This window comes from Carcharodon carcharias, chromosome 1 (genome assembly GCF_017639515.1).
Source record: "Carcharodon carcharias isolate sCarCar2 chromosome 1, sCarCar2.pri, whole genome shotgun sequence".
NCBI classification, from domain to species: domain Eukaryota; kingdom Metazoa; phylum Chordata; class Chondrichthyes; order Lamniformes; family Lamnidae; genus Carcharodon; species Carcharodon carcharias.
In genome coordinates, this window is record NC_054467.1 from 141,891,896 (window position 1) to 141,915,470 (window position 23,575).

Consider the following 23,575-nt stretch of genomic DNA (forward strand, 5'->3'; position numbering starts at 1 on the left):
TACCATAACCACCAAGCTAGCGAGCGGATCAACCCTGGTTCAATGAGGAGTGCAGGAGTAGCACTGGACATACCTAAAAATCATGATGGAATACTCTCCACTTGTCTGGATGAGTGCAGCTTCAACAACACTCAAGAAGCTTGACAGCATCCAGGACAAAATAGCCAGCTTGATTGGCACCCCTTCCACAAACACTCACTCCCTCCACCACCAATGATCAGTGGCAACAGTGCGTACTATCTACAAGATGCACTGCAGAAACTCTCCAAGGCTCCTTAGGCAGCATCTTCCAAACCCACAACTACGATCATCTAGAAGGACAAGGGCAGGAGATACAGGGAACACCACCACCTGGAAGTTCCCCTCCAAGCCACTTACCATCCTGACTTGAAAATATATTGCCGTTCCTTTACAGTCACTGGGTAAAAATCCTGGAATTCCCTCTCTAAAGCACTGAGGGTGTACCTACATCACATGGACTGCAGCGGCTCAAGAAGGCAGCTCACCAATACCTTCTAAAGACAATTAGGGGTGGGCAGCGACACCTGCACCCCATAAATGAATAAAAAATTGTTCAAGGCCAAAGGGGGAGGAATTCTTGAAACATGCACAAGAACTCTCTGGGTTGGTATGTTTCCACCCCAGCGAAGATGGGAGCAGGACTGTATCTTGTTCTGGAGAATGAAGAGGGGCAAGTGGAGAATGGTTTAGTGGAAGAACTTTTGGAAGCAGTGATCACAATATTATTATTATTAGTTTTAAAGCAGTTATGGGAATGGACAAGAAAAAAAAATCAAATGCGAAAGTGCTCAACTGGAGGAGGGCTAATTTCAGCGAGTTAAAAAGGGATCTTTCCAGGTGGACTGGAATCAAAGACTGGCAGGTTGCACAGTAAATGAACAATGGGAGGCCTTGAAAGAGAAGATAGTTTGGTACAGACTAGACACATTCCAACAAGGAAAGAGCATCCATATCTAGAAGTCCCTGGATGAATAAAGGTATAAAGATTAAAATGAAACAAAAAAAGGTTTATGATAAATGCTGAGCTCATAATTCAGTAGAGAACCAAGCTGAATGGAAGAAAGATTTAACAGAGGCAATATAAACTAAATGGTACAATTTTAAAGGGTTTCAGGAGCAGAGAGACCTGGGGTGTATGTACACCATTCTTTGAAGGTGATAGGGCAAGTTGAGAAGGCTATTAAAAAGGCACATGGGATCCTTGGTTTTATAGAGGAATAGAGTACAAAAGCAAGGAAGTTATGTTAAACTTTCAGAAAATACTGGTTAAGCCTCAGCTGGAATACCGTGTCAATTCTAGGCACTACACTTTTAAAAAACTGGGGTTTCTCTGGAGCAGAGAATATTAAGGGGAGATTTGACAAAGGTGTTGAAAATTACAAAGGGTTTTGATAGAGTAAATAATGAGAAACTTTTTCCAGTGGCAGAGGACACAAATTTACAAAAGAACCAGAGATGACATGAGGATTTTTGATGCAGTAAGTTATAATAATTTGATATGCACTGTCTGAAAGGGTAGAGGAAGCGGCTTTAACAATAATATTCAGAAGGGAATTGAATATTTCAAATAGGAAAATTTGCAGGGATATGGGAAAAAAGCATGGGAATTTGAGTAATTGGATAGTTCTTGCAAAGAACCAGCACAGGCAAACTTGACTGATTAGCCTCCTTCTGTGCTATATCACTCTATGATTTTAAGATGCTACTGAAGAAACATCCTTTTCTATTCGATTCACACTTTATTGGGAATCTCACTGTGAGGCCTTCTTTTGGAATAAATTTCATTTGTAAAGCAATAGAAGGAAAATTTTCACACACAGCTGCAATTACATCAGACTCTCTTTGTTTCTGTAACTGGGTAGCTAGCTCTTCTCAATCAACAAGCAAAAGGCAAAATATTTCTCTTTCACAGCTTTACTGCCATATAATATCAAGCAAATCAGTTAACAATTTATCTTGGTTTGTTGACAAAGCAAGCAAACCAAGACTTGATCCAGCTCAATTACCGAAACTTATTGAAGCAATTCGCATCAGGCTTCAGTGAAAGACGGTGTAGGTCTCCTCATTAGTAAACGATCAAAAAAATATGAGATCCCACTTTTCAAAAACTGTTTTCTTCCTCCTTCTAGGCCCCCCATTGACTTTAAGCACTTTCCAGTTGAGAGATTGGGCATGCCTGTTATCAGGGTCAAACCTAATGTCACTGTGTAACTGGGTGCTAGCAGGTATGCAAGGTGAATTTCATGCTACTTTTCTCTTTATTTGCTTTTTTAAAAATGAATTCCCAGAATGAGAGCTTCCCTAGAAAGCCTGCTATTTATTACCCATCCCTAGTTGATCGAAAGCAGGGTGGTCAGCTGTTTTCTAGGGCTGCTGCAGTACAAGTGATAAAGGTGCTCGACCTAGTGCCAATAAAGCAATGGACATATGTCCAAGTCAGGACAGCATTCAACTTGGAGGGGAACTTGGAAATGATTGCGTCCCCATGCACGTGCTGCCCTTGTCCTTTTGGATGGTGGAGGGCATGGGCTTTGAAGAACCTTGGCTAGCTACAGCAGTGCAACCCTGCTGACAGTAAAAATTCTAGCCACAGTATACTGACGGTGAAGGGAGTGGATGTCTAAGCTGATGGGTGGGGTGTCAATCCCCAGCAGACTGCTTTGTCCTGGATAAAGTCAAGCCTCAAGTGTTGTTGCAGCTGCATCCATCCAGGCATGTGGAGAGTATTTTACTACACTCTTGAATTCTGCTTTGTAGGTAGGGGAGCGCTTTTGAGGAATCAGGGCCTGAGTTCCTTGCAACCTCCAGTCTGCACTATAGTTTTTATTTCAAACATTAAAATGACTGAAAGCTATTAGAGAGAAATTAGCATGGGTTTACTGTCAGTCATGGAAGGTAACTTGTGATAATTTAAATTATTTTTCACTATTTAAGGTGAATGGTAGTTGAATACAGGTAATTGTGCATAGCCTATTATAATCTTTAGTACGGTGTGTTACAGAATTGTCAGGAAGATATAATAATTTTCATAATGTTATTTAAATTTATTGTAGAGTAATAGTGGGGTCTGTGTCCAGGTGTGTGTGCGTGCGCGTGTGCGTGCGACTGACTTAATTAAATTAAAGGTAGTTGGTCTAAAGGCTTTGATGTATCAGAAGATAAGCTAGGTTTGAAATGTTAAGTCGGCAAACATGGGGGAAGTTTTAGAATTAAGATGTAATGGGAACATTTGTGTTTTTAAATAAACCAGACTAACTTGAATTCAAAGGAGGGGGTGAAGTGTTTCTCCTAGTCAGGAGAAGTTAAGAAACAGTCTGTTTATTTTTCCCAAAGACTACTAATAAAATTGGTACTATGATAGATTTTTTTTATTATTAGAGAGGTAAAGTCCAAAGACAAAGTGAAACAATGGGAATTTGCATTCAAAGGGGAAAGTATGTATAAAGGAGGGAAGGCTGTGTGTAAGGGCAGGCATTCTAAGATCTAACACAAGTGTGAAATGCCTCCAGCATTTGAGCCTCAAGCTGCTGTCTACAAAGAACTGAAGCTGAGCAAACTCATTTTGACTTCGACTGTTCGGGGTATTATGTGTTACTTTGCCTGGGTCTTTTAAAAAAATCTGCATCTTACTGTTGCCTTAACGAAAGTAGAACCGTGAATCAGATTAACTAGGGGAGTTAGAAGGTATCATAGTAGTAATTTGTAGATCTATGCATGTGTTTAAAATCATTTCTTCTTTTAATGATTAGAAGTTTAATTTAGTTTTGTAAGAAACCTGTAAGACTCGGTGGTCTTATTACTACTGAGTTCAAGGTATGCATCTCAAAATTTATACAATTTGCAAAACAGTTGTGGCAGTTGTTTCAAGTTTCCCTTTGGGATTTGAGCAGCTCAGCATTTACCATCGGCTGTGCCAAAACAAAAGTAAAGACAAATATAATCTAAGAGTACATAGAAAGACTGGTTTCAAATCCCAAGGAGCAAATACATAGAGCAGCAGTTTAGTCGGATTTGAAATACTGGTCACCCTATAGCAACAGTGGCATACAGCTTTGGCTGCACAGATGGACAACTAAAGTCATACCTGGGATTAAACTATTTACATACTAAGGCTGCCTAAACGGGACATGCTTACAGTGGAGCAAAAAAAGGAGGCTCAAAAAGTTTTCAGATTTCTGAACATAAAATTCTCCTATCAAGCCATTCCTGTAAAACACTTCAACTTCAGAAGTCAGGACCAGGGCACTTTCTCGCCTTTTCAGTCACAGAGAAACTGTTCTGGAAAGACTAAAAAGAATGAGGGAAGAAAATCTCAAAGAACAAAGAGTACGATAGGAGTTGTTGATAGGAGTATGCTACTTGGAATGTGGAACAGCAGTATTATTGAAGAAAGTGCATTTTTACTCTCAAGAGACCCATTGTGAAAGTTTACTCAGATGTTGTAAAACGGGAAAATCCAGTGTCCCAGCTAAATTTTCTTAGGGTAAAGATTGTGCACTTCAACCTTCTTCATTGACTAAAATTGATTTAAAACACAATGGAAACATTTGACGGAATGTAAACTTCCTGCAGGGTTCAATATGTGTCATCAGTTCTGTCGTTGTACCAAGCACAGTTAAACAAATTGGTTGGAAAATTCGAGGATCCTACAGGGACTTTCTCCATTAGCTCAGGTCTAATTAAGTTGGTAATATTCTCTGGAGTACTCCATTAATGGCCATGAGAGATGAAAGGATAGAGAGCGCGCAGAGGGTAGAGTGTAGATTTGCATGTGATTGCTGGTAAAATTGTAATGAAATACAGTACTCATACAGCAGCTATATTCCACCATTATAATGTGCTGTGCTATAATTTAAGATGGGAATAAAATATTTTTAAAATCATTGTAAAAAAATATATACATCAGGACATTCATGTACAGGACCTATAATTGTAAGCTTTTTTTCTTAAAAAAAGGTTAATTCAGCCTCTGATGAAAGCAATTATGCAGGCTGAAAAACAGTCACCAAAACATACATCAATGAGTTCAAAAACACTGGTACATACGCTCACACATATTCATTCAACTACGGGGAGAACTTGTTTTACAGGTAAGTTTTTTTTGGAACTGAGGGTGTGCAGCTGGTGTGAATCCATATTTCACAGCACTGAACTACTATCAAGTCAAATTCTTCTGATATATTACCATACATACTATACATTTCCCTGAAGCATGTGTTTAAATATGCATACAAATTAGGGTTATTCTCCCTAATTTGCAATGAGCCCGATGGTCAGAATTAGTGGCTAATATAAAAGGACAATTAGAGTTGAGAAAAATCATGCAGGCAATAAACTAAACCAGGGAAGCATGCATATCATGGCACAAATTAGTTTTATGGAGCTGTCTTAGTTCCCTGGAACTGACACAGCACAAGTACATTGGGATTATGCAATTGTGGAAGTCTTATATCCATTGACACACAATGAAGCGCAATGCAACAGTAGGAAGTTTAGAGTCATAGAATGGTTACAGTGCAGGAGGCCATTCAGTCCATCAAGTCCATGCCAGCTCTCTGCAAGAAAAAATACGTTAGCCACACTCTCCCGTCCTTTTCCTGTGAACCTACAAATTCTCTCTTTAGGTGCTTACCCAATCCCTTTTGGAAACCCCAATTGTTCCTGCCTTCACCACACTTTCAGGCAGTACATTCTAAATCCTAATCACTCGCTGCATAAAAATATTTTCTCATTTCGCTGTTGTTTTGTCTATCACATTAAATCGGTGTCCTCTGGTTCTCGATCCCACTACCAATGGGAACAGTTTCTTTCTATCTACTGAGAGGGGAATAGACCTCTCATGATTTTGATATCATATCTCTCTTCAACTATTTCTTCTCTAAAGGAGAACAAATCCATCTTTGCCAATCTATCAATGTAACTGAAGTCCCTCATACCTTCATACAACCATTCACCACTACTCTGTTTCCTGTCACTTAGCCAACTTCATATCCATGTTGTTACATTCCCTTTTATTCTGTGGGTTTCAACTTTGGCGGTTAAGTCTGTTATGTTGCATTTTATCAAACATCTTTTGGGAGTCCATGTACACCACATCACCCTCATCAACCATCTCTGTTACCTCATCAAAAAACTCAAACAAGTTGGTTAAACATGAGTTGCCTTTAACAAATCCATGTTGGCTTACCGAAATTTAATCTACACTTGTCCATGCGACTATTTTAATTTTGCCCCAGATTATCGTTTCCAAAAGCTCATTCCCTACCAAAGTCAATCTGACTGGCCTGTAGTTGCTGAGCTTATCCTTACATCCTTTTTTTGAACAAGGTTGTAACATTTGTAATTCGCCAGTCCTCTGGGACTACCCCTTTATCTAAGAAGAATTGGAAGATTATGGCCTGTGTCTCCGTAATTTCCACTCTTACTCCCGTCAATATCCTTGGATGCCTCTCATCCGGTCCTGGTGCCTTATCAGCTTTAAGTGCAGCCAGCTTTTCTAACCCCTCTTCTTTATCAACTTTCAGCCCAGCCAGCATCCCAACTATATTCTCTTTTTGTATGACTTTGGCAGCATCATCTTCCCTGGTAAAGACATGCAAAGTACACATTTATTACCTCATTCATGCCCTCTGCCTCCATGCATAGGTTCCCTTTATGACCACCATTTGGCCTTGTTCCTTCTCAAACTATCCTTTTACTGCTTATATGCCCATAAAAGACTTTTGGATTCCATCTGATGTTAGTTGGCAGTCTCTTCTCATATTCTCTCTTGCCTCTTTTATTTCCTTTTACACTTCCCCTCTGAACTTTCTATATTCAGCCTGATTCTCACTTGTTTTACCAACCGAAATCTGCCATACACTCCTTTACTTTGCTTAATCTCACTCACTTTTGCTCTCGTCATCCAGAAAGCCCCACCTTTGGCCCACGTTGGAATGTACCCGAACTATCTCTTCCTTAAAGGGAGCCTGTTGTTCCATTGCAGTTTTGCCTGCCAAGCTTAGATTCCAAATTACCCGAAGCAAATCAGCTCTCAACCACTGAAATTGGCACCCCTCCAATTAATTATTTTTACTTTAGATTGCTCCTTGTTCTCATCAATGGTTAACCTTAACCTTATGATACTATGATCATGGTTCCCTATAATTTCCCCCACCTAACATTGGATCCACTTGATTCGCCTCATTCCGTAGAACCAGATCCAGCAATGCCTCCATCCTTGTTGGACCAGAAACATAGCGATCAAGAAAGTTCTCCTGAATCCTCAGAAATTCATTAAATGAACTTTAGTTTCATACCCACAAACACAATGATTAAATGCAGCAGTAAAACTCTAGTTTAATGCAAGGAATGGCAGCAACATCAATGACATGAAGCCACCTGGTGTAGCTAGCCTGCAAGGAAAGCTCCAGTAATCAGTGTAAATTTCAACTTTTTTGGCAAACATAATTTTACATGACAGCTAGAAATCTAATGCCACTCTTAGACTATGAAAACTTTGCATTGAGGTAACTGTGTAGTGTAAAAGAGGCATTAAACCACAACACTGCTCCCATGACATTAAGATTGGCAATCTTTTAGTGCTCGTTAAGTCTACAGTTTGGGGCCTTGCCAGCAGCTAAGTGGGTTTATCCAGCAAGTAGCCAAGCTATAAAACCGGAAATTCCCAAGTTCAACTCTGGTCTGTGCTGAATTAACTGATCTCAGTCAGTACAGTAGTGAGTGTGGTAGAAGTGGCCTCAGGATTACAGAAATGAAACTTAGTCAGGTTTCTTGTATGATCTAGTAACCCCAGATACAAGTAAGCAGTTGCGAACATTAGACAAGTATGGTATTGGGCTCTGCTAGAATGCACCTGTGACTGAATTGCTTACTAACTGTCACTGTGATGCATAAACAATGACTAATTACTGGGGGATGACTAGCACCCCAGTAGTACAGCAAAGAGTAGATATCTTAGAAAGAAATACTTATAATCTGCTTCTTTCATTTCAAGTAAAAATGCTACAATTCTTTGCACATTTTCAAAAATGCACAGCCATCAGCACAAGGCTACTCATAATACAAAGAATCCTTTTATTCATTAAAAACTAATATACTTTAAAATCAAAAGTAATTTGAGATAATTAAGGATCAATTGATGGCAAAACTGACAGTTTCACAGAAAAATATGAGTATCTCAGAAAAGCCTTCCAACATCATTCGAATACATTTTATTGAGAAGTGACCAGGGTTTGCTTCAGATAAATAAATATTGAAGCCAAATACTGATCCAGAATCTTCTCCTTTGGTTCTGTTCAAAAAAGTTACATTGGGTGATCAGAAACTGAGTTGTCATTTTGGAAATGGCGCCTTTTACATTACTACCCAAGACAAATTTATACCCCAATGACATTTTTAAAATTCAATTTGGGATTTATTGTCATGATTTAATTATAAGATTTAACCAGAACTAATGTGAACAATTCATTTCATTTTCAATTTACTGGACACAATACTCTAGAGACATCAAATACTTACATCAAGAGTGTGCGCATTTAGAACCATAAGACCCATGTTTTTGGTCAGAAGTTTACATGCATGTCCTGTTTAGAAAAAGCAAAATAAACAAGTTCAGTTCGACAGAAATGCAAACTGTGTAAATCTGTTGTATGACTTCCATCACAGTATGGTTTTATGATTGGTGAACCTGGGGGATGTAACTTGTAATTAAGGCATAAGAAATAGGAGTAGGAGTAGTCCATTCTGCCCCTCGAGCCTGCTCTGCATTTCCTTTGTGTTGTATGAAATATAATGAATTGGACAGTAATGTAATAAAACCTGTACAATGCTCAACCTTTAACTTGCAGATTAGAAAGAGGTATTTAGAAAAATACTTGTGTGTATCAGTACAGTCCAAATTATTTGATCAGTGTTGAAAAAGTTAGGTTGCTCTGTTGATTATCAAATGGGAATTGTTTCAAAGGTCAAAGCTCATGGCTATTAGAATAGTCTCCTCAATTCAAACATCTTAATAAAAATTTCAGAGCTGACAAGTCCAAGTGTGACAAAAAGTAAATAGCCACAACAGCTATTAATTTATGGATATGAACCTTTTTTTCCTGAAGGAATAAATGAACTAAAGTTGTGTACAATGCTCATAACTCGCCCTACCCTTGGTTCTTCCTCTGGAAAAGACAGTTGATAAAAATGGTTACGAAACAAGTCAAAAAAGCCACCCAGAAAATCAAGACGACATGAACATCTTAATCCAAAATGAAAAGCCAATATCTACCAAATGCAAAGTTTATTTTCTTTTAGCATCTTTTTCACTTTCTACATGCTAATCTTTTTGATTATCGCTTGGCATTTACAAATTGCAAACTACTAGCACCATCTGCAATATAGCATTTGAAAATCACAAAGTACATTTACATGACAGGGTATTAAAAAAATGAATTAAGTGTTGGCTCATGGAGAGGAAGGATGTGGAAAACCTTGTTAGAAACAATTTCAATGCAATATTATCTGACTTTTAGGTAGAACATATGGATCTAATCATGTACCATTAATTTTGATGGCATTATTGTCGCTATCACAAACTAAAAAAAACTTACCATAAGAACAGTTACTTAAGCTGTAACTAGGTTTAAGTGAAAATTATGTTTTATTATTTAGTTCACATTGATATCATACATGCTCAAAATTCTGAACTTCATTGATTGACTAGTTCAAGTGGGAAACCAAGGCCCGTAGTGAACAAGAAAACACAAGGTAAATCAAGTAGTGACAATACAAGGAGAACTTTAACATCCTGTAGATCGTAGGAGGAAGAAAGTACAAAGAAGTAATTTTAACTTCTGGCTTAGACTTTCATGGAGATGAGAAAGAATCTTTTATCTTATGGTTCAACATAATTTGAAATGTGATTACCACACATCTTGCACACGTCATGGTGAAAATAATTACACCAATTAAAATGAGGTCAACATTAAAACTAGGAAAATGACAGTAGTTGTGAATATTTCTTAAAGCAATTCAGATTTTCAAAAGGGTACTGAATCTCTACCCTGTACTGTTCCCCTTGTCATCTGCTTTTTAAAGGGACAGCAGAGATCTCTCTGCCCTCTCACCCACCCAGCACCCACCTGTACCCCCTCCCCATCCCACCCTCTCAAAAAGCTGTCCAGTAACTCTGGATCTGATTTCCAGTGGTTTCCACCAGAATAATGGCTGTTACACCACAGGTCTATCAGGCCTTTAGCTTGTGTACTGTTTTCATTGCTGATCACAAAGAAAAATGGGAGATATCCAAGCATTGCAGATGGTGCAGAGAGGAGCATGAGGTTGTTATCTAATGTCAAAGGTGAGAAATATGAGGAAAGGCAGGAGAAGCTTGTGTTTATCCAGCCTTGAAAAGAGATGACAAAGTGACGATCTTCTAGTGATATACAATATATTAAACAAATTGGAAAATATTACCCAAGAAGTTTACTTTAAATTGCACAAATAGGATAAAAGGCAGAAGGTTCAAAATATTAAAAAGGTAACTTTAGGATGGATATTAGGAAATATTTCTTTCCACAGACTGATCAATATTTGGAATAGGCTTCCGGATATAGTATTGGAGCAAACCCTGGAATTATTTAAGAACTAATTATTAACTAATATTGAAGAATGTAATGCAACAACGGTTAGATGTAAAACTTTAGGCTCATTCTGGATGGAGGGACAAAATTGGCCTGAATGATGATCCTCATCTGCAAGCACCCACATAAATACTTTTTTAATGTGTTGTGCGCATCTTTATTATCAGTTTTCTCCTTTCAATGCGAGTCCATTACTATTACTTTTACAAAGCTGAAGACAGGTGCGTGGGAATTAAATATTTTTATATTGTTTTCAAAAAAAGGGCACATCAACTCCATTTCTGTCTGTAGAGAGAATTTCTTGGGACAGTTCTCCCCGAGCAGCCATTATAACATTGGCAGAAATGGTTCAGACACAGAACATCAAAGAAAATGCATAGCAGTGTTTATACTGTATATAAATGATTGAAAGTTGGGACAGAAGCAAACCCCAGCCCCCAATTTGCAGATGATATTAAACTAGATGAGACTGAAACAATAGGAAACAGGCTATTCTAATACAGAAGGTTCAGGATAGATTAGGCTGATGAATGGTAGCTGTCACCTACTATGGAGAGAAGATAATAAACAGTGGAAATATAAGTTAAATGAAAAAATGAGATTATTCTAGAGGAAACAACATGAGAGGTGGATGTGAGAACACATATAGATCACTAAAACCATCGGTACAATGTCCGGCAAAAGTAAAAAGAGCAAGCAGGGTCTTCTGCTGTATAGCAAGAGCACAAATCTTGGGAATCATTAGTACAGAGTGCTGGTTTGCCCTCGCCTGTACTGCACCTGAATGATGGGAAAGACAGACTTTTGATGCTCGGGGTAATCTCAATGTATTCATCAAAAGTAGAGAATAGGCAAGTGCCAATGGACCCAATATTCCTGGGGTTATAGGGGCCATAAAGGCTATTTCCATCCAAGGTGAACAGGAATTAAATACTAGAATAGAACTTATGTTTAAATATTGCCTAATACAGCATGGATTTGTAGAAGGCACATCATGTCTAATAACTCTGGTGGAATTTTTGAGGAGGTAACTAAAATGATAGAATGCCAGAGCAGCAGAAGCGAGAACAGAACAGGCTAGCCGAGAGGTGAGCGGGTTCAAAACCCATCAACTGCATTTAAAAGAATCTGACTGTGAAGGCAGAGAGAAATTGTTCAGTGATTGGTTGGTGAGTATTTTTATCTTTTCTCTCTAAACTCAGGTATTTGTTAAAATGACGTGTTTGGAAATTTAAAGATATTCAGTCGGGGTTGGTATAGCAGTGAGTGAATTAGTAAGTGTATAAACCCAGAGCGGGGTTTTATTTATTTATTCTTATGCAGGAAGTAGGCACCACTGGCAATACATTGGTTGCCCATCCCTAATTCCTCTTTGAGGGAAGTTAAGAGTCACATGTAGGCTAGGCCAGATCAGATAAGGATGGCAGATTTCCATCCCTAAAGGGGATTAGTGAACCAGATGGGTTTTTACATCATCAATGGTGGTTTCACGGTCACTATTACTTTCACTGGCTTTCATTCCAGATTTTTTTGGATTAATTAGCAGAATTTATTAATGGAATTTAAACTCCACCAGCTGCCAAGGTGGGATTTGAACCAGCGTTCCAGAGCATTAGTCTGGCAGGATGTCCAGAAGAGTAGGAAGGGTCAGGAAGTCTTCAGGGTGTGTGCCAATCTTAAATAGATACTCAGTATTAGAGTCTGCTGGGTGTGATAATGCCCTCAAGGAGTGCAGCCCCAACGTGGCATCAATGGGTAAGGAACTGGAAAGGAAGGAACAGTAAAGCATAGAAAAGTGGTGGTACAGGAGATTCCATAATTAGGGACAGGTCGGCATTCCTGTAACAATCATTGTGAGTCCCACATGGTGTGTTGCCTCCCAGGTGCCAGGGTAAATGTCATTATGGAGAAAGTGCAGAATATTCTGCTGAGGGAAGAGAGTGAGCTAGAAATTCTGGTACAAATTAGCACCAACAGAGAGGGGACAGATATTGAGGTAGGGAGGATGTTAAAATGTAGAACACCTCAGGGCTGTAATCTCTGGATTACTCACATACTAGCCAGAGTAAAAATAGGAAGATAGGGAGTATCAATTTGTGGATTGAAGCATGGCGCAAAAGGGAGGGCTTCAGGTTCTTGGGACATTGGGACCAGTTGTGGGACAGAAGGCACCTATTCAACAGGGATGGGATGCACCTCAACAGGACTGGGACCCATGACCTTGCATATAGGTTCACTGGTCTGAATGGGGAGGGTTTAAACTAAACTGACATGGGGATGGGCACCCAGGCATACAGTAGTAAAGAGGAATAAGGTGCATAAAGTGAGAATGTTGGACAGTACCAGAGAAGGAAGTAGTGCCATATTAAAATTGAGGGGACTAAAATAGGTTATGTGGAATGCAAAGTCAGGATTACACAAAGATTGGCCAGGTGGTTAACAATGAGGTTGAGTGTCTTAGGCTACAGGAAGGTATAGATGGGATGGTCAAATGGTCAGATAAGTGGCAGATGGAATTTAACCCTGAAAAGTGTGAGATGATACACTTTGGAAGGAGTAATTTGACAAGGAAGTATTCAATGAATGGCATGGCATTAGGACGTTCTGAGGAACAAAGGGATCGTGGTGTTTGGGTCCATAGATCTCTGAAGGCAGAGGGGCATGTTAGTGGGGTGGTGAAAAATGCATATGGGACACTTGCCTTATCAATCGAGGCATAGATTACAAAAGTAGGGAGGTCATGTTGGAGTTGTATAGAACCTTGGTGAGGCCACAGCTGGAGTACTGTGTGCAGTTCTGGTCGCCACATTATAGGAAGGATGTGATTGCACTGGAGGGGGTGCAAAGGAGATTCACCAGGATGTTGCCTGGGATGAAACATTTAAGTTATGAAGAAAGGTTGGATAGACTTGGGTTGTTTTCATTAGAGCAGAAAAGACTGAGGGGCGACCTGATTGAGGTGTACAAGATTATGAGGGACATAGACGGGGTGGATAGGGAGCAGCTGTTCCCCTTAGTTAAAGGATCAGTCACAAGGGGGCATAAGTTCAAGGTGAGGGGCAGGAGATTTAGGGGGGATGTGAGGAAAAGTTTTTTTACCCAGAGGGTGGTGACAGTCTGGAATGCACTGTCTGGGAGGGTGGTGGAGGCGGGTTGCCTCACATCCTTTAAAAAGTACCTGGATGAGCACTTGGCATGTCATAACATTCAAGGCTATGGGCCAAGTGCTGGTAAATGGGATTAGGTAGGTAGGTCAGGTATTTCTCACGTGTCGGTGCAGACTCGATGGGCCGAAGGGCCTCTTCTGCTCTGTGATTCTGTGATTACAATGCATTTATGTAAATGCAAAAGTGTAGTGAATATGATTGGTGAGCTACAAGTGCAAATTGCAGTGTGGAGATATGATGATATGATGTAGTGGCAATAACAGAAACATGGCTTAAAAATGGTGAACTAGGTGCTAAATAAATGAGGCTATGACATGTTCAGAAAACATAGAAGGGAAAAAGAGAGGTAGGGTGTTAGTTTATTCTCATTCACTTATGGGATGTGCGTGTCGCTGGCTATGTCAGCATATATTGCCCATCCCTAATTGCCCTTGAGATGGTGGCGGTGAGCTGACTTCTTGAACTGCTGCATTCCATGTGGTGTAGGTACACCCACAGTGCTGTTAGAAAGGGAGTTCCAGGATTCTGGCCCAGTGACAGTGAAGGAATGGCGATATAATTCCAAGTCAGGATGGTGAGTGGCTTGGAGTGGAACTTCCAGATGGTGGTCCTGGGTTTGGAAGGTGCTACCTGAGGAGTCTTGGTGAGGTTCTACAGTGTGTCTTGTAAATAGTACACACTGCTGCATTTTCCGCTGGTAGACGAGGGAGTGAATGTTTGTGGAAGGGGTGCTAATCAAGTGGGTTGCTTTGTCCTGGGTGGTGTCAATCTTCTTGAGTATTGCTGGAGTTGCACATATTCAGGCAAGTGGAGAGTATTCCATCACAATCCTCACTTGTACTGATTAGGGGAGGCATTGTAATTTTGGAAAGAGGGGATGTCCTTGATGGGGCAAGGACAAAGTCAAGCTGGTTAGAGTGGAGAAGCAAAAAATGTAAGATCATGCTACTTGGGGTATTCTATAAGTCTCCCAATAGTGAGGGAGAAATAGAGGAACAAATCTGCAGGGGAATCACAGTGATGTGAAAAACTACTGAACCTCAGCCCTGAAGAAGGGTCATATGGACTTGAAATGTTAACTCTCTTTCTCTCTCCACAGATGATGCCAGACCTGCTGAGTTTTTCCAACATTTTCTGTTTTTGTTACAGAACAGGGGACTTTATTCCAATCAATATTTGGGTAATTTATGTTACAGTAAAGTGTAAGGAGTAAAGTCCCTTTGGACATTAACACTTCCCAAGCTCTCACCATTTAAGAAATACTCTGCCTTTCTGTTTTTTCTACCAAAGTGGATAACTTCACACTTATTCATATTACATTCCATCTGCCATGTTCTTGTGCGCTGACTTAGCCTGCCCAAATTCCCTTTGAAACCTCCTTGCATCCTCCTCACAACTCACATTCCCACTTAGTTTTGTGTCATTAGCAAATCTGAAAACACCACAGGACCACAGAATTGTTACAGTGCAGGAGGCAGCCCATTTGGTCCATCGTGTCTGCACCGGCTCTCCAAATGAGCATTATGATATGTTTAAAAATTTATTCATGGGATGTGGGTGTCGCTGGCTGAGCCAGCATTGCGTTTGTTTAGAGGGCATTTGAGAGTCAACCACATTGCTGTGGGTCTGGAGCCACATGTGGGCCAGACCAGGTAAGGACAGCAGATTTCCTTCCCTAAAGGACATTAGTGAACCAGATGGGATTTTACAAAAACAGGCAATGACTTCATCAGACTTTTAATTCCAGATTTTTATTGAATTCAAATTCTGCCACCTGTCGTGGTGGGATTCAAACCCAGGTCCCCAGAACATTACCCTGGGTTTCTGGATTACCAGTCCAGTGACAATACCACTATGCTACCAAGTCCCCATTAGTGCCATTCTCCTGCCTTTTCCCCATACCCTTGCACACTGTTTCTATTCAAATAATCATCTGATGCCCTCTTGAATGCCTTGATTGAACTTGCTCTCACTACATTTCCAGGCAATGTATTCCAGGCTCAAATCACTCATTGTATGAAAAAGTTTTTCTCATATAACATTTGCTTCTTTTATAAATCTGTGCCCCATTGTCCTTGATCCTTTTACGAGCAGGAACAGTTTCTCCTTATGTACTCTATCCAGCCTCTCTTGATTTTGAACACCTAAGTCAAATCTTCTCTTAGCCTTCTCCTCTCCAAGGAGAACAGTTCCAACCTCTTCAATCTCTCTTCGTAACTGAAGTTTCTTACCCCTGGGACCATTCTTGTCAACCTCTTCTGTACTCTCTTCAATGAGCTCACATCCTTCCTATAGTGTGGCACCCAGGACTGTACACAATACACCAGCTGAGGTCTAACTAGTTGCAAAAACAAAAAAACTGCGGATGCTGGAAATCCAAAACAAAAACAGAATTACCTGGAAAAACTCAGCAGGTCTGGCAGCATCGGCGGAGAAGAAAAGAGTTGACGTTTCGAGTCCTCATGACCCTTCGACTGAACTTGAGTTTGAGTCCAGGAAAGAGCTGAAATATAAGCTGGTTTAAGGTGTGTGTGTGGGGGGTGGAGAGATAGAGAGACAGAGAGGTGGAGGGGGTTGGTGTGGTTGTAGGGACAAACAAGCAGTGATAGAAGCAGATCATCAAAAGATGTCAACGACAATAGTACAATAGAACACATAGGTGTTAAAGTTAAAGTTGGTGATATTATCTAAACGAATGTGCTAATTAAGAATGGATGGTAGGGCACTCAAGGTATAGCTCTAGTGGGTTTTTTTTAATAATGGAAATAGGTGGGAAAAGGAAAATCTTTATAATTTATTGGAAAAAAAAAAGGGGGAAACAGAAAGGGGGTGGGGATGGGGGAGTGAGCTCCCTCCCCCATCCCCCCCCCCTTTCTGTTTCCCCCTTCTTTTTTTTTCCAATAAATTATAAAGATTTTCCTTTTCCCACCTATTTCCATTATTAAAAAAAAACCCACTAGAGCTATACCTTGAGTGCCCTACCATCCATTCTTAATTAGCACATTCGTTTAGATAATATCACCAACTTTAACTTTAACACCTATGTGTTCTATTGTACTATTGTCGTTGACATCTTTTGATGATCTGCTTCTATCACTGCTTGTTTGTCGCTACAACCACACCAACCCCCTCCACCTCTCTGTCTCTCTATCTCTCTGCCCCCCACACACACACCTTAAACCAGCTTATATTTCAGCTCTTTCCTGGACTCGAACTCAAGTTCTGTCGAAGGGTCATGAGGACTCGAAACGTCAACTCTTTTCTTCTCCGCCGATGCTGCCAGACCTGCTGAGTTTTTCCAGGTAATTCTGTTTTTGTTTTGAGGTCTAACTAGTGTCTTATATAACCTCAGCATAACCTCCCCGCTGTTGTACTCTATGCCCCTATTAATAAAGCCCAGGATACTGTATGCTTTATTAACTGCTCTCTCCACCTGTCCTGACAACCCCAGAGGTGCACCCTCTTCTCCTGCACCTCCTACTTTATATTGTCTTTCCATGTTCTTCCTACCAAAATGCATCACCTCACACTTCTCCACACTGAACTTCATCTGCCCACTCCACCAACATGTCCATGTCCTTTTGAAGTTCTATGCTGTCCTCCTCACAGTTTGCAATGCTTCTAAGTTGGTAGCAAACTTTGAAATTGTCCCTTGAACACCAAGATCTGGATCATTAATATCTACCAGGAAAATCAAGGGTCCCAATACCGACCTCTGCAGAACTCCACTACAAACCTTCCTCCAACCCAAAAAATATCTATTGACTTTTACCCTTTGTTTCATGTTAATCAGCCAATTTTGTATCCACTTTGCTACTGTCCTTTTTAATCCATGAGCTGCAACTTTTCTCACAAATCTGTAGTGTGGCACTGTACTGAAGGCTATTAAAGTCTCCAGAACACAAAATAGGACAGAGTGTTTGGAAAGGGCTAGGAATCTAACTTCAAGCAAATCAGATAAAGGGACGACAATGAGAAAGGGGATGGGAAATACAGGATTGAAGGTGTTGTATCTGAATGCACACAGTATACTAAATAAGGTAAATGAGCTTGCGGCGCAGATTGAAATTGGCAGGTATGATGTGGTGGGCATCGCGGAGAGATGGCGCAAAGGGGATCAGGACTGGGAGCTAAATATCCAAGGATATACATCCTATCGAAAAGATAGGCATGTTGGCAGAGGGGGTGGGGTTGCTTTGTTAGTAAGCAATGAAATTAAATCGATAGCAAGAAATGACATAGGGTCAGATGATATAGAAACTGTGTGGGTAGAGTTGAGGAACTGCAAAGGTAAAAAAACCATAATGGGGGTTATGTACAGGCCTCCGAACAGTAGTCAGGATGTGGGACACAAGATACACCAGGAGATAGAACAGGCATGTAAGAAAGGCAAGGTTACAGTGACCATGGGGGATTTCAATATGCAGGTAGACTGGGAAAATCAGGTTGGTAGTGGATCCCAAGAAAAGGAATTTGTGGAATGTCTACAAGATGGCTTTTGGAGCAGCTTGTGGTGGAGCCCACTAGGGAACCGGCAATTCTAGATTTATTGATGTGTAATGAGGCAGATTTGATAAGGGAGCTTAAGGTGAAGGAATCCTTAGGAGGAAGTGACCATAATATGATAGAATTTACCCAGCAATTTGAAAGGAAAAAGCTGGAATCAGATGTAATGGTATTACAGTTGAATAAAGGCAACTGCAGAGGCATGAGGGAGGAGCTGGCCAGAATTGACTGGGAGATGAGCCTAGCAGGAAAGACAGTGGAACAGCAATGGCAGGAGTTTCTGGGAGTAATTTGGGAGACACAGAAAAAACTTATCCCTAGGAAGAAGAAGCAAACTAAAGAGAGGATGAGGCAACCATGGCTGACAAGGGAAGTCAGGGACAGCATAAAAGCTAGAGAAAGCATACAATGCGGCAAAGAGCAGTGGGAAACCAGGGGATTGGGAAGCCTACAAAGACCAACAGAGGACATCTAAAAAAGAAATAAGGAGGGAGAAGATTAAATATGGAGGGTAAACTAGCCAGTAATATAAAAGAAGATTGCAAGAGTTTTTTTAGATATATAAAGGATAAGAGAGAGGCAAAAGTGGATATTGTGCCACTGGAAAATGACGCTGGAGAAGTAGTAATGGGGAACAAAGAAATAGCGGAACTGAATAGGTACTTTGCGTCAGTCTTCATGGTGGAAGACATGGGTAACATCCCCAAAGTTCAAGAGAGTCAGGGGGCAGAGGTGAGTATGGTGGCCATTACCAAGGAGAAGGTGCCAGGAAAACTGAAAGGTCTGAAGGTGGATAAATTACCTGGACCAGATGGATTACACCCCAGAGTTCTGAAGGAGATAGCTGAAGAGATAGTGGAGGCGTTAGTGGTGATCTTTCAGGAATCACTGGAGTCAGGGAGGGTCCCAGAGGACTGGAAAATCGCTAATGTAACCCCCCTGTTTAAGAAGGGAAGAGGCAAAAGATGGGAAATTACAGGCCGATTAGCCTGACCTCAGTTGTTGGTAAGATTTTAGAGTCCATTATTAAGGATGAGATTTCAGAATACTTGGAAGTGCATGGTAAAATCAGGCAAAGTCAGCATGGTTTCATCAAGGGGAGGTCATGCTTGACGAATCTGTTAGAATTCTTTGAGGAGGTAACTAAAAGTGGCAACGCAGGTGGATAAGGTAGTCAGGAAGGCATATGGCATACTTGATTCATTGGCAGTAGTATTGAGTATAAAAGCTGGGAAGTCATGCTGTAGCTGTATAGAACCTTGGTTAGGCCACACTTGGAATATTGCATGCAATTCTGGTCACCACATTACCAGAAGAATATGGAGGTGTTGGGGAGGGTTCAGAGGAGGTTTACCAGGATGCTGCCTGGTCTGGAGGTTAGCAGCTATGAGGAGAGTTTGGAGAAACTTGGATTGTTCTCACTAGAGCGATGGAGATTGAGGGGGAACTTGATAGAAGTTTACAAAATTATGAGTGGCATGGACGGAGTAGATAGTCAGAAGCTTTTTCCCAGGGTGGAAGAGTCAATTACTAGGGGACATAGATTTAAGGTGAGAGGAGAAAACTATAAAGAAGCCATGTGCGGGGCAAGTTTTTTACGCAGAGGGTAGTGAGTCTTTGCAATTCGCTGCCAGAGGTGGTGGAGGAAGCAGGTACGATAGTGGTGTTTAAGAGGCAGCTTGACAAATACATGAATAGGATGGGGATAGAGGGATACGGACCCCGGAAGTGCAAAATGTTTTAGTTGACAGGCAATATGATCGGCGCAGGCTTGGAGGGCCGAAGGGCCTGTTCTGGTGCTGTACTTTTCTTTGTTCTTTGAGTAGGTTAGACAAAGGAGAGCCAATGGATGTTATCTACTTGCACTTCCAGAAGGCCTTTGACAAGGTGCCGCACAAGAGGCTGCTCAGTAAGATAAGAGCCCATGGTGTTAGAGGCAAGGTACTAGCATGGAAAGAAGGTTGGCTGTCTGGCAGGAGGCAGAGAGTGGGGATAAGGGGGTCCTTCTCAGGATGGCGGCCAGTGACTAGTGGAATTCCACAGGAGCCAGTGTTGGGACCACAACTTTTCACTTTATACATTAATGATGTAGATGAAGGAACTGAGGGCATCCTGGCTAAGTTTGCAGATGATACAAAGATATGTGGAGGGACATGTAGTATTGAGGAGGCGGGGAGGCTGCAGAAGGATTTGGACAGGTTAGGAGAATGGGCAAAGAAGTGGCAGATGGAATACAACGTGGGGAAGTGTGAGGTCATGCACTTTGGTAGGAAGAATAGAGGCATAAACATTTTTCTAAATGGGGAGAGAATTCAGAAATCTGGAGTGCAAAGGGACTTGGGAGTCCTAGTCTAGGATTCTCTTAAGGTTAACTTGCAGATTGAGTCGGTGGTTAGGAAGGCAAATGCAATGTTGGCATTTATTTTGAGAGGACTAGAATATAAAAGCAGGGATGTGCTGCTGAGGCTTTATAAGGCTCTGGTCAGGCCACATTTAGAATATTGTGAGCAATTTTGGGCCCCGTATCTCAGGAAGGATGTGCTGGCCCTGGAGAGGGTCCAGAGGAGGTTCACGAGAACGATCCCAGGAATGAAAGGCTTAACATATGAGGAACGTTTGAGGACTCTGGGTCTATACTTGATGGAGTTTAGAAGGATGAGGGGGGGATCTGATTGAAACTTACAGAATACTGAAAGACCTGGATAGATTGGACGTGGGGAAGATGTTTCTATTAGTAAGAGAGACTAGGACCTGAGGGCACAGCCTCAGAGTAAAGGGAAGACCTTTTAGAACAGAGATGAGGAGAAACTTCTTTGGCCAGAGTGGTGAATCTATGGAATTCATTGCCACAGAAGGCTGTGGAGGCCAGGTCATTGAGTGTATTTAAGACGGAGATAGATAGGTTCTTGATTGGTAAGGGGATCAAAGGTTACGGGAAGAAGGTGGGAGAATGGGGTTGAGAAACTTATTAGCCATGATTGAATGGTGGAGCAGACCCAATGGGCCGAATAGCCTAATTTCAGCTCCTAGGTCTTATGGTCTTTTGGAAGTCCATGTACACCATCTAAACAACATTACCCTCATCAACTTTCTCTGTTACCTCTTCAAAATACTGTAGCATGTTAGTTAAACACAATTTCCCCTTTAGAAATCCATGCTGGCTCTTCCTAATCAAGGGCATAATTTGTTGCAATTCTCCAGTGCTCTGGCACCTCCCCTTAGTCTAGGGAAGATTGAAAGATTATGGCCAATGCCCCTGCAATTTCCACTCTTTCTTCCTTCAATATCCTTGGATGCACCTTATCCGGTCCTGGTGCCTTGGCAACTTTAAGTATTGATAGTTTATACAACACTTCCTGCTTAACAATTTTGAATCCTTCTAGTGACAGAGTTTCCTCCTCAGCAGTATCTGCTTCCTTGTTAAAGAAAGATGCAAAGTATTCATTTAACACCTCAGCCATGCCCCCTGTCTCCATGTGTAAATCCCCTTTTTGGTCCCTAATCAGCCCTACTCCTCCTTTTACCTACTTCTTACTATTTGTGTGCTAATAGAAGACTTTAAGATTCCCCTTTGTGTCTGCTGCCAGTCTTTTCTCAATCTCTCTTTGCTTTTTCACTTCCCCTTTGAACCTTCTGTATTCTGCTTGGTTCTCAATTGTATTTTCTACCTGAAACGCACACTTCTTCTGTATCTTAATTTCTATCTCCTTTTTCATCCAGGGAGCTCTGGATTTGTTTGCCCTACCTTTCCCTTTTGAGGGGATATTCCTCGACTGTACCTGAACTATTTCTTCTTTGAAGGTAGCCCATTGTTCAGTTATAGTTTTTCCCACCAACCTTTGTCTATCCAGCCCAGCTCCATTCTTGCCCCAATGAAATCGGTTCTACCCAAGTTAATTATTCTTACTCTGGGTTGTATAAAATTCTAACAAGACTAGACAGGGTGGATGCAGGAAGGATGTTCCCGATGGTGGGGTAGTCCAGAACCATGGGTCACAGTCTGAGGATACGGGGTAGACCATTTAGGACTGAGATGAGGAGAAATTTCTTCACCTAGAGAGTGGTAAGCCTGTAGAATTTGCTACCACAGGAAGTAGTTGAGGCCAAAACATTGTATATTTTCAAGAAGGAGTTAGATATAGCTCTTGGGGCAAAAGGGATCAAAGGATATGGAGAGAAAGCGGGAGCAGGCATTTGAGTTGGGTGATCAGCCATGATCATGATGAATGGCGGAGCAGGCTTGAAGGGCCGAATGGCTTACTCCTGCTCCTATTTTCTATGTTTCTACGTTACATTTTCCTTTTTAACCATCATTCTAAATCTTATGATACAATGATCATTGTCTCTTAAATGTTCCCCTACTGACACTTGGTCTACTTACTTGGCCCACCTCATTTCCAAGAACCAGGTACAACAGTACATCCTTTCTTGTTGATCTGGATACATACTGCTGTAGAAAATTCTCCTGAACAGAGTCTAGGAACTCTTGCCCCACTCTGCTCCTTGGACTACCACTGCCCCAGTCTACGTTTGGATAATTAAAGTCCTCCCATTATAACTACTCTGTGATGTTTGCATCTCTCTGTAATTTCCCTGCAGATTTGTTCCTTTACATCTTTCCCACTAGTTGAGGGTCTATAGACTACACCGAGAAATGTAATTTCACCCTTGTGTTCTTTAGCTCTAGCCAAATTGATTCTGTCCTTTAACCCTCTGGGACATCCTCTTTCTCCAGCACTGCAATGCTCTCCTTAACCAACACTGCCATCCCTCCTCCTTTTCTTCCTGCCCTATCTTTTTTGAACAGCTTGTGCCCAGGAATATTTAACACCCAGTCCTGCCCTTCCATGAGCCAGGCCTCTATTATCACCACATCATCATATTTCCACATGGCAATTTGTGCCTGTAACTCTCCAATTTGCAGAGGTGCCATCTTCCCCAGAGCCAGTCCCAGTGTCCCAGGAATCCTATGCCCTCCCCCCGCACCATCTTTCTAGCCACGCATTCATCTGCCTTACCCTCCTATTTCTGTACTCACTTGCATATGGCACTGGAATAATCCGGAGATTACTATATTTGACGTCCTGTTTGCTAATTTTCGACCTAGCTCCCTTAATTCTGATTGCAGGACCACATCCCCTTTCCTACCTAAATCATTGGTACCAATGTGGGCCACAACCAGTGGCTGACCAACGCCCCCCCCACAAGAATATGCTGCAGCTGCTCGGACATATCCTTACCTCTCGTACCAGG

The 23,575-nt window shown here is 41.3% G+C and overlaps 1 protein-coding gene across 4 annotated transcripts in view; it reads right to left on the minus strand.

Annotated features, from left to right (window-relative positions):
- The window catches only part of atp8a1 (ATPase phospholipid transporting 8A1), a 474,917-nt gene that overhangs the window by 159,029 nt on the left and 292,313 nt on the right, over positions 1–23,575 (minus strand). For all 4 annotated transcript variants that reach the window (XM_041186502.1, XM_041186517.1, XM_041186510.1 and 1 more), the window contains one exon: positions 8,542–8,606. In XM_041186502.1, coding sequence (XP_041042436.1) covers positions 8,542–8,606 — 65 coding nt within the window. The remainder of the gene's footprint in view (positions 1–8,541; positions 8,607–23,575) is intronic.